The 13,562-nt window shown below is 37.5% G+C and overlaps 1 protein-coding gene across 12 annotated transcripts in view; it reads left to right on the plus strand.

Annotated features, from left to right (window-relative positions):
* The window catches only part of Usp28 (ubiquitin specific peptidase 28), a 64,116-nt gene extending 60,893 nt beyond the window's left edge, over nucleotides 1-3,223 (plus strand). For all 12 annotated transcript variants that reach the window (XM_048795936.1, XM_048795934.1, XM_048795935.1 and 9 more), the window contains 2 exons: nucleotides 1,154-1,349; nucleotides 2,007-3,223. In XM_048795936.1, the coding sequence (XP_048651893.1) occupies nucleotides 1,154-1,349; nucleotides 2,007-2,182 (372 nt within the window). In that variant the 3' untranslated portion in view covers nucleotides 2,183-3,223. The remainder of the gene's footprint in view (nucleotides 1-1,153; nucleotides 1,350-2,006) is intronic.
* Nucleotides 3,224-13,562: the final 10,339 nt, after the last annotated feature.

Below are 13,562 nucleotides of genomic sequence, written 5' to 3' on the forward strand. Positions count from 1 at the left end.
ATTGTGATATACCAGTTAAAACTAAACCTACTCTGGCCTGTTTTGCATTCAGCAACACAGAAAGGCAGATCTAATCAATACCCTCTGCCTACCCAAGGGTGCATACCCTGCTCATCCTTCAGAGAACTATTGAGGGTCTTGCCCTCTGATTGTGTGCTCGTGTTCATTTTCCCTAATACCCAGGAGCTTGGCCCTTGACAAGTAGGCCATCATTCCTACCACTGTCTGATCTTCTTAATAACAAGCGGAGGATGCTAAATCATGACATGTTCATCTCACCAGTTTCATTTTCTGATTTATACTTTGTTTTCTGTATCAGTTATAGGTGTGACATGCTACTTTGAAACTGGAAAAGGGGGCACGAAAATTTGACAGATCTGAATTTTATTAGAGTCAATGCTTTTATAACACAGATTAACATCTTAAACATCCTATGCAGCTTACAGAGTAGCACAGTAACAGGGATTTAGTCTTATTCATTACTGGCTTTCAACCCCTAAATATATCAGAATCACATAGGGAGCTTTCATATGTAGTTATTATTCAGGTCCCTCCCCAAACAGTTAAACCAGAATTCTAGGGAGGGGCCTGCTCATTGGTGTGTCTTCTGCAGATGATTCTGATGCTCAGTGGAGATTGAGAACTATTAAATTAGTCTTGGTATAAGCAGATATTAAGCATGACCTTGACATATAAGTTTAGGTCAGCAGATCACTAACTAGATTGCATTAGAATCACTTGGGGAACTTTTATTATAAAATCCTGATGCCCCAGTCACTCACATGCTAATTAAATCAGCATATTTGGCCTGGGAACCAGGCATCAGTGGTCCTTCTTCCCTGGTACTAGGGATTGAACCTAGGAATGCTCTACCACAGAGCTACATCTCTAGCCTTTTTAAATTTTATTTTGAAACATGATCTTGCTCAGTCTCCCAGGCTGGCCTCAAACTTGGGATCCTCCTGTCTCAGCCTTCCCAGTAGCTGGGATTACAGACATGTGCCACTGTGCATGGCAGCATCAGTGTTTTTTAAAGATCCCTAGGTGATTCCATTGTGCAGTAAAATGTGGGAACTACTTGTTTAAACTCTTACTAAATAGATATTTATCTTTTTCAGACTTTATCTCCCCCTACTCTGTATTTTATCTGTAGGAGCTGAACGCCAGAGCGGCTTCTCTCTTTGAAACAAATGACGACCACTCTGTAACAGAAGGCATTAATGTGATGAATGAGTTGATAATTCCCTGCATTCACCTTATTATTAATAATGACATCTCCAAGGATGATCTGGATGCTATTGAAGTCATGAGAAATCATTGGTGTTCTTACCTTGGACAAGATATTGCAGGTGTGTTGGCACCTGTAATAATTTCTATGGTTTTAGGAATTCTACAAATTTCTATGGTCAGGTTTTAGCACTGGGGGTGTTAAGCCCTTTAGGATGTTGGAACTCACCAGCATGTGAGTTTAGTGGATCTGCTGTGTGGAAATACGAGGTGTGAGTCTGGGCTCTTAATTTTTCCTGTGGCTTGAAGTTATAAGAATATCACAAACTGTGATGACCTCAAGACTAATAAATTAGTATGCAGAACATCCTTTTAATATTTGCAGTTTACTTAGGCCATGTGTAAGCTTTACTTAATGTAGTGTATACACAATGGTGTATTTTAAGCATTTGAAAGAAAATAGCACCATTATCTGTATGGTACAGGGTATCATATCCACTTTCTCAAATTTTAAAAGTGCACTTGATTAGAAGACCTGTCCACAATAAAGTGAATATGTGGTATAACTGCCAACAACACATAGCTTACAGCAATATATTTGGTATATTTGGCAGGTAGATCTTTGTTCCTGATTGTTCTAAAGGAATCAATGTTTGTTGTTAGCTTTGAACTTTGAGATTGGGTAATGAGCTGTCTGAAGACCTTACCATATAGTTGTAGGCTTATTATTTTTTACTTGGAGATGTAGTTAACTCTATGTGTGACCATCTATTTTACAGAAAATCTGCAGCTGTGCTTAGGGGAGTTTCTGCCTAGGCTTCTGGATCCTTCTACAGAAATCATCGTCTTGAAGGAGCCTCCAACTATTCGACCCAATTCTCCTTATGACCTTTGTAGCCGATTTGCAGCTGTCATGGAGTCAATTCAAGGAGTTTCAGCTGTGACTGTGAAATAAGCTCACTTATGTTCAAGGCTTGCTGTGGTCTCTGGCTGCCTACCTATTATGGTCAGAGTCACACTCTTCACCTGGGGAAAGGGATTAAGTGGTCGAGTAATATTCGGTTTCACACCCCACCCATGTTGTGCATTTAAAGAAGGATTAAAGATAAAATTGCACTTTTTAGGTACAGAATCATGAAAGCTATTTCACCAAGATAAGACAGGAACCAGGTATTAAAGTATTGAATTATGCCTGAAGACCTGAAATGCCTTTGAACTATAATGCTTGGGCTTTTCTAAGCCTCTTGTCTCTTTTCAAATTATTCTAAAGGCCTAAATATTTTTGACAGCAGAACATAAGAGTGACTCATCAGACCCCCAAACCAAATGAACAGCTACTATTTTATCAAATCCAAATGACATTTAAAAATGCTAAACTACAAGAAAGTAGTAATGTTGCTTAGCTTTTGACAGGGGATGATAAAATGTGTTGCTGATGAACCTCTCTACCCTTTTACATGTGGGTAGAATATAAGGTCACATGGCAGTAAGATGCCAAAAAGTCAAAGGAAAACTGCCTCTCCTTCCTTTCTTCTCTGTCTTTTAAATTTTTAAATAAACCAGAAAACCTCATACTCAGTCGTGAGAGAATGAAAGAAAAGCAATTGAGGACTTTGACAGAATAGCATTGTGAAGCTTGATTAAAGATAGCGTTTTTAATAGTTGTTAAACATTTAGGCAGAGTTTTCTGGTATCTGAAAATTGTCAAGAAGGATTGTCTAAGGCTGCTGCCTAAGACTATAATAGAACACTTTGTTTGATTCCTCTCTTTTTTTGCTTTTAAAAACTAAGGGATGTGGATTTGTAAAAAGAAAAAGAATATCTATCTATCTATATATATGTATATGTAGAGAGAAAACTGTTTTTAAAGGACTTTTAATTGGGAATTATGTTTTAACAAATTTTAAAAATTAAGGGAGGAATCATGGGAGGGAAGAACACTTAATACAACTATGCAGATTTTATAAATGTGCAATAAAGTATTTGTTTTACCTTTGGTGTGCAGTATGACCCTTATTTAAATACGCTTTTCCATTTTGAAAATGGATGGACTCCGTAAACATTTCAATTTTTCTTCTTTAAAAGAAAAGGGCAGATTAAAAAGTTGAGAAACTCGGGCTGAGGTTGTGGCTCAGAGGTAGAGCACTTGCCTACCATGCGTGAGGCACTGGGTTTGATCCTCAGCACCCCATAAAAATAAAATATTGTGTCCACCTATAAGTAAAAAAAATAAATATTAAAAAACATAATAGAGTTGAGAAACTTGATGGGTCAGGAGGTGCCAGCATTTGAAAGAGCAAATGCATTCAGTTCCTGAGCAGAACCTTCTCATGTCATTTGCCCATTTGCATTGCAAATGAATGTGTAAGCATATTCACTTTGTAATTTGTCAAGTTCTAGAATGAAAAAACAATTTTTTTCTTAAAACTGAATTTCTTGTGCGTAACATTTTGGCTCATTAGCATCTCAAGTTCAAAGCCAGCCTCAGCAACTTGGCAAGATCCTAAACAACTTAGTAAGATCCTGTCTCAAAATAAAAAGGACTGGGGATGTGATTCAATGGTTAAATACCCTTGTATTCAATCTATAGTTCAAAAAAAAAAAAAAAAAAAAAACCTGAATTTCTTAGTAGTGGCCCATCTTTTATAGATATTCAGAAGAGCTTTTGTGTTTTCCAGTTCCTCATAAAGGTTGTTTCAAGGGAAGTTATCTTACCCATTTTACTATTTGAAATCCTATTCGCCACCCTTTGCCTTTCACTTATTAATCCCTGTCATTATGAAGTACTGTATGCAAAGTGCTTCAATGATATTAGCATGGTAGGCATGGTGGTACACACCAGTAATCCCAGTCATTCAGGGACTGAGGCAGGAGAATTACAAGTTAAAGGCTAGTCTGGGCAATTTTAATGAGACTCAGCCTCAGAATAAAATATGCAAATCCTTGGCATATAGCTCAGTAGCAGCCACCCTGGGTTCAATCTCCAGTACCATAAATTCATAAATGTATACATAAAACAACAACCTTGTGATGATGGTAGGTAGGTACCATGGTTTTCCAAGGTTAGAATACTAATCCTTGGTGTGTCTGTCTTCATCATCTGTTCTTTCAATGACTGTTAGTTGTGCATGTTGTAAAATACTTTGTTTTGTCCTTTTTGTTTGTTAATTATTTCCTGGTCAGCTGTTGAAAATCTACATTTGGCCAAGAAAGGAACACATAGATGGTGTTGTTTCTGTTGCTCCCTCTCTGTTTTCTTTGGATCCACTCAGACCACCAGAGGGAGTGCTGACACCATTTTTTTCCCCCACATAGCTGACTGCCTTTGGGTAGAGCATCATTTCTTACAGGGCTCCACAAATTAAAGTCTCAGATAGTTTTTTACCATCCTCACACAACTTTTACATTTTTTTAAGCATTAGAAAAAAGGGCAAGGGGAAGGAGAGCATGAGGAGAATGAAGAAGCAGTTTACAAGCCCTTAACCTAAAATTGAAGAGTTTGAGCAGGATATTGGACTGCAACATAGATCCCCTTTAGACTAGGTTTGCATTTCCCACAGTTAACTGGGATTACAATCCTCTTGTTTGATTTTGCTATCTTCAAGAAGTGGGAAGCATTTAAACAAATTTTTAACTTGCTCACTTCAGGAAAGAAATCCAGGTAGATACATAATAGCTATTTTGGTTTAGATATGTGGTAACCCCTAAAGAGCATGCAAGAATTTTCAGCAAAACAATAAGTGAACAAGAGGCAGAAATTGGATGTAAAGCCAGGCATGTAAGTGCAGACTTGTAATCCCAGTGACTTGGGGGTGGGCGGGGTGGGGGGGCTGAAGCAGGAGGATCACAAGTTCTAGGCCAACCTCAGCAACTTAGACCCAGTATTAAAATTAAAAAAAAAAAAAAGGATTGGGGATACAGCTCAGAGGTAGAGTACCCCTGGGTTTGAATTTCTGTACCATAAAAAGCAAAAAGGGAATTATATAGAGAACTGTGAATGTAGCAGGGATAGAAGGGGGAATTAATTGTACCAGAATTCATAAAGCTATAGTTGATTAATTTTCATTGTTCAATATATTGTATTTCATTATATGAGTACATCTCAAAATTGTACAAATTGTCATTTGTGTTATTACCAGATTTTGGTTATTATGCATGATGCTACCAAAAACCATTCATATATATCTTTTGATGCACACAAAAATGTATTTCTGTTGGTACAAAATTAGGAGTGGAATTACTTGTTCATAGGAATATCTGGATACAGATATATCTTTATTAGGTACTGCCAATTTTTCAAAGTGAGTATACCAAATTAAGTTCCCACCAGCAGTTCATGATTTCCAGTTGTTCCATATCCTTGTCAACATTTTGTCAGAATTTTTAAGTTTAGCAATTCTGATGTTCTGTGATGTCTCGTGGCTTTATTTTGAACTTTCCTACATACCAATGATCTTGTGCATTTCTTTATTTTTTTATTGTCCTTTGGTCATTATCTTGTGAAGTACCTAGTGGGGTTTTTTTTTTTTTTTTTTTTTTTTGGTTTTTTTTTTTTGTCTCTTTTCTTGTTGTTTGTCTTTTTTTTATAGTATTCTTTTTCTATTTCATTTTAACTCAGAGGCACGCAGCCACTGAGCCACATTCCCAGTCCTATTTCGTATTTTATTTAGAGACGGGCTCTCACTGACTTGCTTAGTATCTTGCAGTTGCTGAGACTTTGAACTTGAGATTTTCCTGTCTCAGCCTCCTTAGACACTGGGATTGCAGGTGCATGCCACCATGCCTAGCTGCATGCATTCTTCTGGTTGCAGAAATTTTAATGGTTGTATATGTTGCATGTATTATCTCCCACTCTGTGGCTTTTAGCTCTTGGTGTCTTTTGATTAAAATAATTTTGATATTAATGTAGCCCACTTTATAGTCTTTTTTAAAAAAATATTCTTAGTTGTAGATGGACACAATATCTTTATTTTGTTTATTTAGGTTTTGTTTTTTTGTGTGGTGCTCGGGATCGAACATGCATGCTAGGCAAGCACTCTACCACTGAGCCACAACCCTAGCCACTTGTCTTTTGCTTCATGATTAGTGCTTATCTTGTCATGTTGAAGAAATTATTGCTCAAGGTCATGAAGATATTCTGGGTTTTCATTTTGAAATTTCACTTTTTGCTTTTCACATTTAATTGATTGACCCCGCATGAAAACACTTTCCTTTTCCCAGTGCTCTACACTGCCATCTTTATCGTAAGTCTAAAGTCTTTGTTCTTTTTTTGAGTTCTTTTATCTATTCCATTAGCCAATTTGTCTACTGTACCAATACAATAAGTTTTGATTTCCAATATCATAAATTCTCCAGTTTTTTACTTTTTCAAGATTGTCTTGACTAATGTTGGTCCTTTACATTTCCATATAAATTTTAGGATTGGTTTCACAACAGCACACTCAAATATCTAGAGATTTTGATAAGGTTTATGATGATTAGATAATGTGGGGAGAATTGAGATTCTGGTGTTGATGTCTGTTGATATATTTGTGTGTGTGTGTGTGTGTGTGTGTGTGTGTGTGAGAGAGAGAGAGAGAGAGAGAGAGACTGGGGATTGGAGATTTGAACCCAGGTGTGCTGTACCACTGAGCTCACTAAATTGCCTAGGCTGACCTCGAACTTGTGATCCTTCTTGCTCAGTCTCCCAAGTCACTAGAGTTTTAGGTGTATGCTGCTATGCCTGGCTTGGTTTTCTTAATTTCTACATAAAGGGCTTCCACATCTTCCAACAGACTTATTCTTAGGCTTTTGATGATTTTCAAGCTTTTGTAAATGTCATTTTAAAAATTAAATTCTTGCTGGGCATGGTGATGTACTCCTGTAATTCCAGAGGCTGGGTTGGCTGAGGCAGGAGGGTAGTAAATTCAAAGCCATCCTCAGCAAAAGCAGGGCACTAAGCAACTAAATGAGACCTTGTGTCTAAATAAAATACAAAAAATAGAGCTGTGGCTGTGGCTTAGTGGTTGAGTGCCCCTGAATTCAATTCCTGGAACTCAAAAACAACAAAAACATTTCTTTCTCTGGTGGTCTAGTGCTTCAAATTTTTAAATTACTTTTTTTTTTTTTTTTGGTCCAGGGGACTGAATCCAGGGGTTCTTTGCCACTGAGCTACATCCCCAACCCTTTTTATTTTGAAATTGGATCTCGCCAAGTTGCTTAGGGTCTCACTGAATTGCTGAGGCTGGCCTTGAACTTGAAATTCTCCTGCCAAGCAGCTGGAATTACAGGCAAAAATTGCATTCTTTATTTTATTTATTTATAAGCAGTGTTGAGGATCAAACGAACCCTGTGCCTCACACATTCTAGGCAAGTGCTCCACCACTGAGCCACATCCCCAGCCCCAAAATTGTGTTCTTTATTATTTCTTGCTGGTATCTAGAAACAAATTGATGTTACTGTATCATCTCTGCATCCAATGATCTTTTTTTTTTTTTGAGAAATAAATGTTTATTTTGGCTCATCCAATGATCTTGATAAATTAAGTTACTCTAATAATTTTTCTGTAGATTTTTAGATATTTCTTTTATACACAACTGTGTTATCTGTGAATGGTGATATTTATTTTGAATTCTTACAACTCTTTATTTATTTTTCTTGCCTGATCACACTTTGGTACAATGCTGAATAGAAATGGTGATGATCTTTGCCCTGTTCAACATTAAGTAGGATTGCTGTAAATTCCACTTGCTGGGTAAAGAAAGATCCATCTATTCCTAGTTTGCTGAGAGTGTTTTTTTAATCTTAAGTTTTTAAAAAAGTTGAAAAAAAGTCTTGAATTTTGTCAAATGCTTTATGTACATATAGATAGAATTAATTTTGCAATATTTTGTTACTATTTGAATTATATTTATTGATTTCAAATTTAAATCAACCATTCATTGTCAGAATGATCTGGATTTGATCATGATTGTTTTTAGATGTAGGTAGAATTTTGCTTAGGACTTCTATATATTATTATTATTATTTTTTTTAATATTTATTAATTTTTTTTAGTTTTCGGCGGACACAACATCTTTGTTTGTATGTGGTGCTGAGGATCGAACCCGGGCCGCACGCATGCCAGGCGAGTGTGCTACCGCTTGAGCCACATCCCCAGCCCAACTTCTATATATTCTTGAGAGAGAGTGGCCTTTCATTTTATTCTCATAATGTTCTTGTCATGGTTTTGGTATCAAGATTATTTTGGCCTTACTGAATGAGTTGGGTGAGTTTGGATAAAATAGGGGTTCTTTCTTCAGTGTCTGGGAGCATTCATTATTATTATTATAGGCTGAAGCCAGCTCAGCCTACAATAATTGTCATTGTGTGTTTTGTGGGAATGCAAAATTATGGATTCAGTTTCTTTAATATTTATACACACACACATATATTGGGTTTTTGATTTTTTAAAATTCCTCTTGAATCTGTTTTGGAAAATTTTTTAGAAATGCATTCATTTCATCCAAAATTAAAATTAACAAAGTTTATAATAGCATGGAGTGTGTGTGTGCATATGTGTTTTTATGTGTGTTTTAAGAACTAGGGGTTTTTTTAAATATTTTGTTTTTTAGTTGTTGGTGGACACACAATATCTTTATTTCATTTTTATGTGGTGCTGAGGATCAAACCCAGTACCTCACACGTGCTGGGTGAGCGCTCTACTGCTGAGCCACAACCCCAGCCCAATGACTAGGGTTTTTGTGATGTTTCTCTTTCATTGCTGATACTGGGTGATTAATATCTTCTTGCTTTTCTTTTTGGTTAGTATTTTTAGGGGTTTATTAATCTTTTCAAATAACCACATATTGCTTTGTTTATTTTTCTCTTGAATACAATCCTGCTTTTTTAATCCAAAACTCTTCAGCACTTGTTTTTAATCTTGGCTGCCAATGTAGAATCAGCTGTGTCACTTTAAAAACACAGCTGCCAAGGTCTCAACCCTACAGATTTGGATATGTCTTAGATTTGGACTGGACCCTTAACACTGTTAAGTTATTTGTATGTTTATTTATTTTTTGGTACCTGATTGAACACTGAGCCACATCCCCAGCCCTACTTTGTATTTTATTTAGAGACAGGGTCTCACCGAGTTGCTTAGCGCCTCGCCATTGCTGAGGCTGGCATCCTCCTGTTTTAGCTTCCTGAGCCCCTGGGATTATAGGCGTGTGCCACTGTGTCCAATTGCTATGCTGTTAAGTTAAAAAAAAAAAAAAAAAGTCACTGGTGATTCTGATACACAATTGAGAACCACTCCTTCATAGAACTTTTTTGCCCACTAAGAAAGTGACTTTTGTGTTGTCATCCTCACTGAATTCTGTGGTTTTATAAAAGGTCTACAAATCAGGTGTGGTGATACATACCTACAATCCTAGAAACTTGGGAGGCTGAGGCAGGAGGATGCCAAGTTTGAGGTCAGCCTCAGCAACTTAGAGACCCTGTCTTAAAATAAAAAGTGAAAATATATTGGGGGCGGGTACTGGGAATTGATCCCAGTGGCATTTTACCACTGAGCTACATCCCCAGCCCTTTGTATTTTCCGTTTTGTGAAGGAGTCTCACTGCATTGCTGAGACTGGCCTTGAACTTGTGGTCCTCCTACCTCTGCCTTCAGAGTAGTTGGAATTACAGAAGTGTGCCACCATGCCTGGCCCCTTCAAGTTTTATAGTTTTTGACTTGATGTATTTTATCTTCTGCACATTCTTAATGTTAAACTTGACTTTGATGGAAACAGAAAAATGTATCATTTTGCATATAATTAAACTTTATAATTGTCATAAGTGTACAGTTCCTTAGGTTCAAAGTCTAAACTATTCAGTCATGATATTACTTTTTCCTGAGCCTAGAAAGTAATTCTCTACATTCTCTGCCCCTTCACCTCCCATCCTGCATTCTTTTTTAAATAGTTGAACAATCAAGTGACATAGGAATCTACAAGAGAGAGTAGAGCTGGCTTAAGAGATATTTTAAGGGCATTTCTATGTCTTTTTTGAGCACACTTGATTGCTGCATTGCCTATTAGGTTGTCAGCTGGTCATGATAACACTTAAGCTCTCTCGGTTGACCGTTAGGCCAATAGAATCTGTATAAGAACTCCAGGTCCCGCATGGCAAAACCTGGTCTCTTCCTTCTTCAAAATAAAATAAATAAACCTGGATTGCCCCTGTTATACCAGCAGGACAAGAAGTTGTGATGATAAATAATGAAGAGTAAATTAACTCTGAATACCATTAGGAGATAGAAGCAGTCTAAAGATTTTAGGTTACTTGGAATTGATAAGTGGTCACAAAAGTACCCAGAAGCTGCCTGAAGTGAGCTTTGAAAATTAAATATGTTGGTCCTGGTATTAATAGCATTCACGAATGGCCAGTTTTTCTATCTAGTCCTGATGGTGGGCTGGAAGTATCACTGCTTGCTGAACGTAATCTTTCTAGATTAGTATTTAGATTTTTAACAAAGAGAATACCAGTGATGACCTGAAAGTAGTACAGTCTTAAGTCATCTTCTTGTTTTATTTATGTGTTTTTTTATTTAATTTATTTTAATTAGGTATATATGACAGCAGAATGCATTTTGATTCATTGTACACAGTTGCAGCACAACTTTTCATTTCTCTGGTTATACATGATGTAGTGTCGCACCATATGTGCAGTCATACATGTACCTAGGGTAATGATGTCCTTCTTGTTCCACCATCTTGAGACAGGGTCTTGCTATGCTGCCCAAGCTGGCCCTGAACTTCTGGTTTCAAGTTATCCTCCTGTGTCAGCCTCCTGAGTAGCTGGCAGTACAGGTATGAGCCATTCTACCCAGCTATGAAGTCATGTTGACTCTACTTAAGGAACAGACAGAACTCATTCATGAATTAAGCAGTTTTATAGCTTTCCTTTATAAAACTACAGGATCCATGTTTGTTTTAAGATGTGGTTCTATGGCAAGTATAGTGACATTAGAATCTGAGACAGCTTAGTTTAAATACTGGCTAAAACTGTTTTTCTGGTCTATCAAACAGTAAAATACTTACCAAGTTGTTTTTGTTTTTGTAGGGTTAAAGGAAAGAACAGAAATAACAATGACTCAATGTAAAGTAGAGCTCCAGGTGCAATCCTCACAGGGAAATTCATCATGGGGCAAGAATTTTAAGGGTTGTCCTGACCTGCATAGGACATTATGCATGAATGATTGGGGCATAATGTAGATGTCCACAAGATTATGGGCCTCTGGAGAATGGATGTGTTCATATTAGTCAACCTGACTGAAAGGGTTATTATTGAAGGGTTTGGGGATCATGCTGGATATAAAAATTATGGAATATCGTCGTATTCCTTTCCTACTTTAGATATATTTTTCTTTAATCATTTAATTGAATGGCCTGGACTTGATAGAATATGATGCATCACTGCTACCTTCAAGATGGTCTTTTGGATTTACCTTCTATTTCCTTTGACAGCATCTCAAGAAGGTCTCATAGCTTTATCTTCATGTGTGAGTATGAAAATGATTATTTTTGTGTATTATAAAGTTTAGACCAGGGTATATATATCCAAAGTTCACTCTCACCCATTTGTTTTAGAGCTTCCCGTCTCTAGTCTAGGCCTTACCCTGAAGTTGAGGCAAGAGCAGTAAGGAAGGAGTCTTAAGCTCTCTCCCACTTTCCTCCATTCCCTCGTCTTACCCCCAATTTGGTTCCCCTAGACCTGGGGGAGAAGAGTTTATGGGAGAAGAAGGCAAAGGACTTTAAAAAAACTTTTTCAGGGCTGAGGCTGTAGCTCAGTGGCAGAGTACTTGCCTACCATGCATGAGGCATTGGATTCCATCCTTAACACCACATAAAAATAAACAAAATAAAGGCATTCTGTCCATCTACAACTACCAAAATTTTTTAAAAATTTTTTTTCAAAAATTTTATAATTAACCCTTGATCCAGTGTCCTTTCGTAGGAAGCCAGTGATTAACTCTTGTAGTATAGGATGTTTTGAGGACGCTTCAGAGAACCCTGTAGAAAACTTCCACACTCCATTCCCTGCACCTTTGGGGCTTTCTGGCTGGTCTTACATTGTCTCTCAGCTCTAGTCCCCTTCTCTTCCATAGTCCCCTAGGACAATATTGCTGGAACTCCCTTCCTCAGAGTCCACTTAGGCTGTGGAATGCTCACCTCCTCACCCCAGTAAGAGGCAGAGCCACTATCCTGCTCCAGCCAGCCTGCTGTGGTGGTCAGTGGTGCTCAGGCACCCATTTCTGGGCCTTTACATCTCAAGTCAGGCGTTCCCAAGAACTTTGGTGAACTCCATTCTGGTGGTAGTAGGAATGGGCCCAGAGTTTCTGCAGCTTGGTGGCAGTGGGATGGGGTATCAGGCTTCCTTCCTGGGAACAACACTTATTCAGGTAATTCTTTTGAGGTATGTCTACCCCATTCCTCATGGGGAGGGCAGAGAACATCATAATACTCTCAACTCTTATGAATCCCCTCCTATAATTCTCCCTTAATGAACCTGGATGCATTTCTTCCATAGGCTATTGGGTTTAAGGCTGGCCACTTGGACACCTCTAAGTGGCAATGTATTGAGCCTTTCTTGAGATGCAAATCACCCATGGCATGTGACTTTGAGACTTTATTCAAAATGTAGGCAACTGAAAAGTCTATTCTACATCTTATAAATGCAGATGATATGAGGATAATGACTTGCTTGGGAAAATACATCAATCAATGGTAGAATGGAAAATAAACTCCAGCTTCTTTCAGTTTCCTGTTAAAGGCTAGTGCCTGCAATCCGACATTTTCCTGACCAATTTTCTAACTGTGCTAACCCTGGTTAATACAAAACACTTCCTGACCAGAAGCCTGTGAAACCATTTCCAAATTTCCTCTCATCCCATGTGTATCTAACCCACATCAGTTTCCTTCTTACGGTGCTTTCCCCGGAGCTGGTCTCAGAGGCCCAGAGGGGTAACATATGAATATTTTAATAGGGATCTTGGGACATACCTTAACTACTAATGGTGAAATTTTCAGGCCCATAGATAGGATGGTAGAGAAGACAGCACCAAATCACACAGAATTCTAACTGCATTAAATTGGTTAATCCCTGAGTTGTTTGTGGTTGCTTTTTTTTAAACAATATTTTGCACATAATAAAAGCTTTGATTTGAAATGCTGATTGATTCATGTTCCCTTATTTTTATCATACACATAACTACATATCTTTTATGTATAATCACGATAAATATTTTCAACCTTAGATAATTTGTCACAGATCTAAATGAGAAAAGGTTGTGCTAAAGATTGAATTAGTTTTATTTTTATTTCTCATTATTTT

The sequence above is a fragment of the Marmota marmota genome, unplaced genomic scaffold, assembly GCF_001458135.2.
Source record: "Marmota marmota marmota unplaced genomic scaffold, marMar, whole genome shotgun sequence".
Taxonomy (NCBI): domain Eukaryota; kingdom Metazoa; phylum Chordata; class Mammalia; order Rodentia; family Sciuridae; genus Marmota; species Marmota marmota.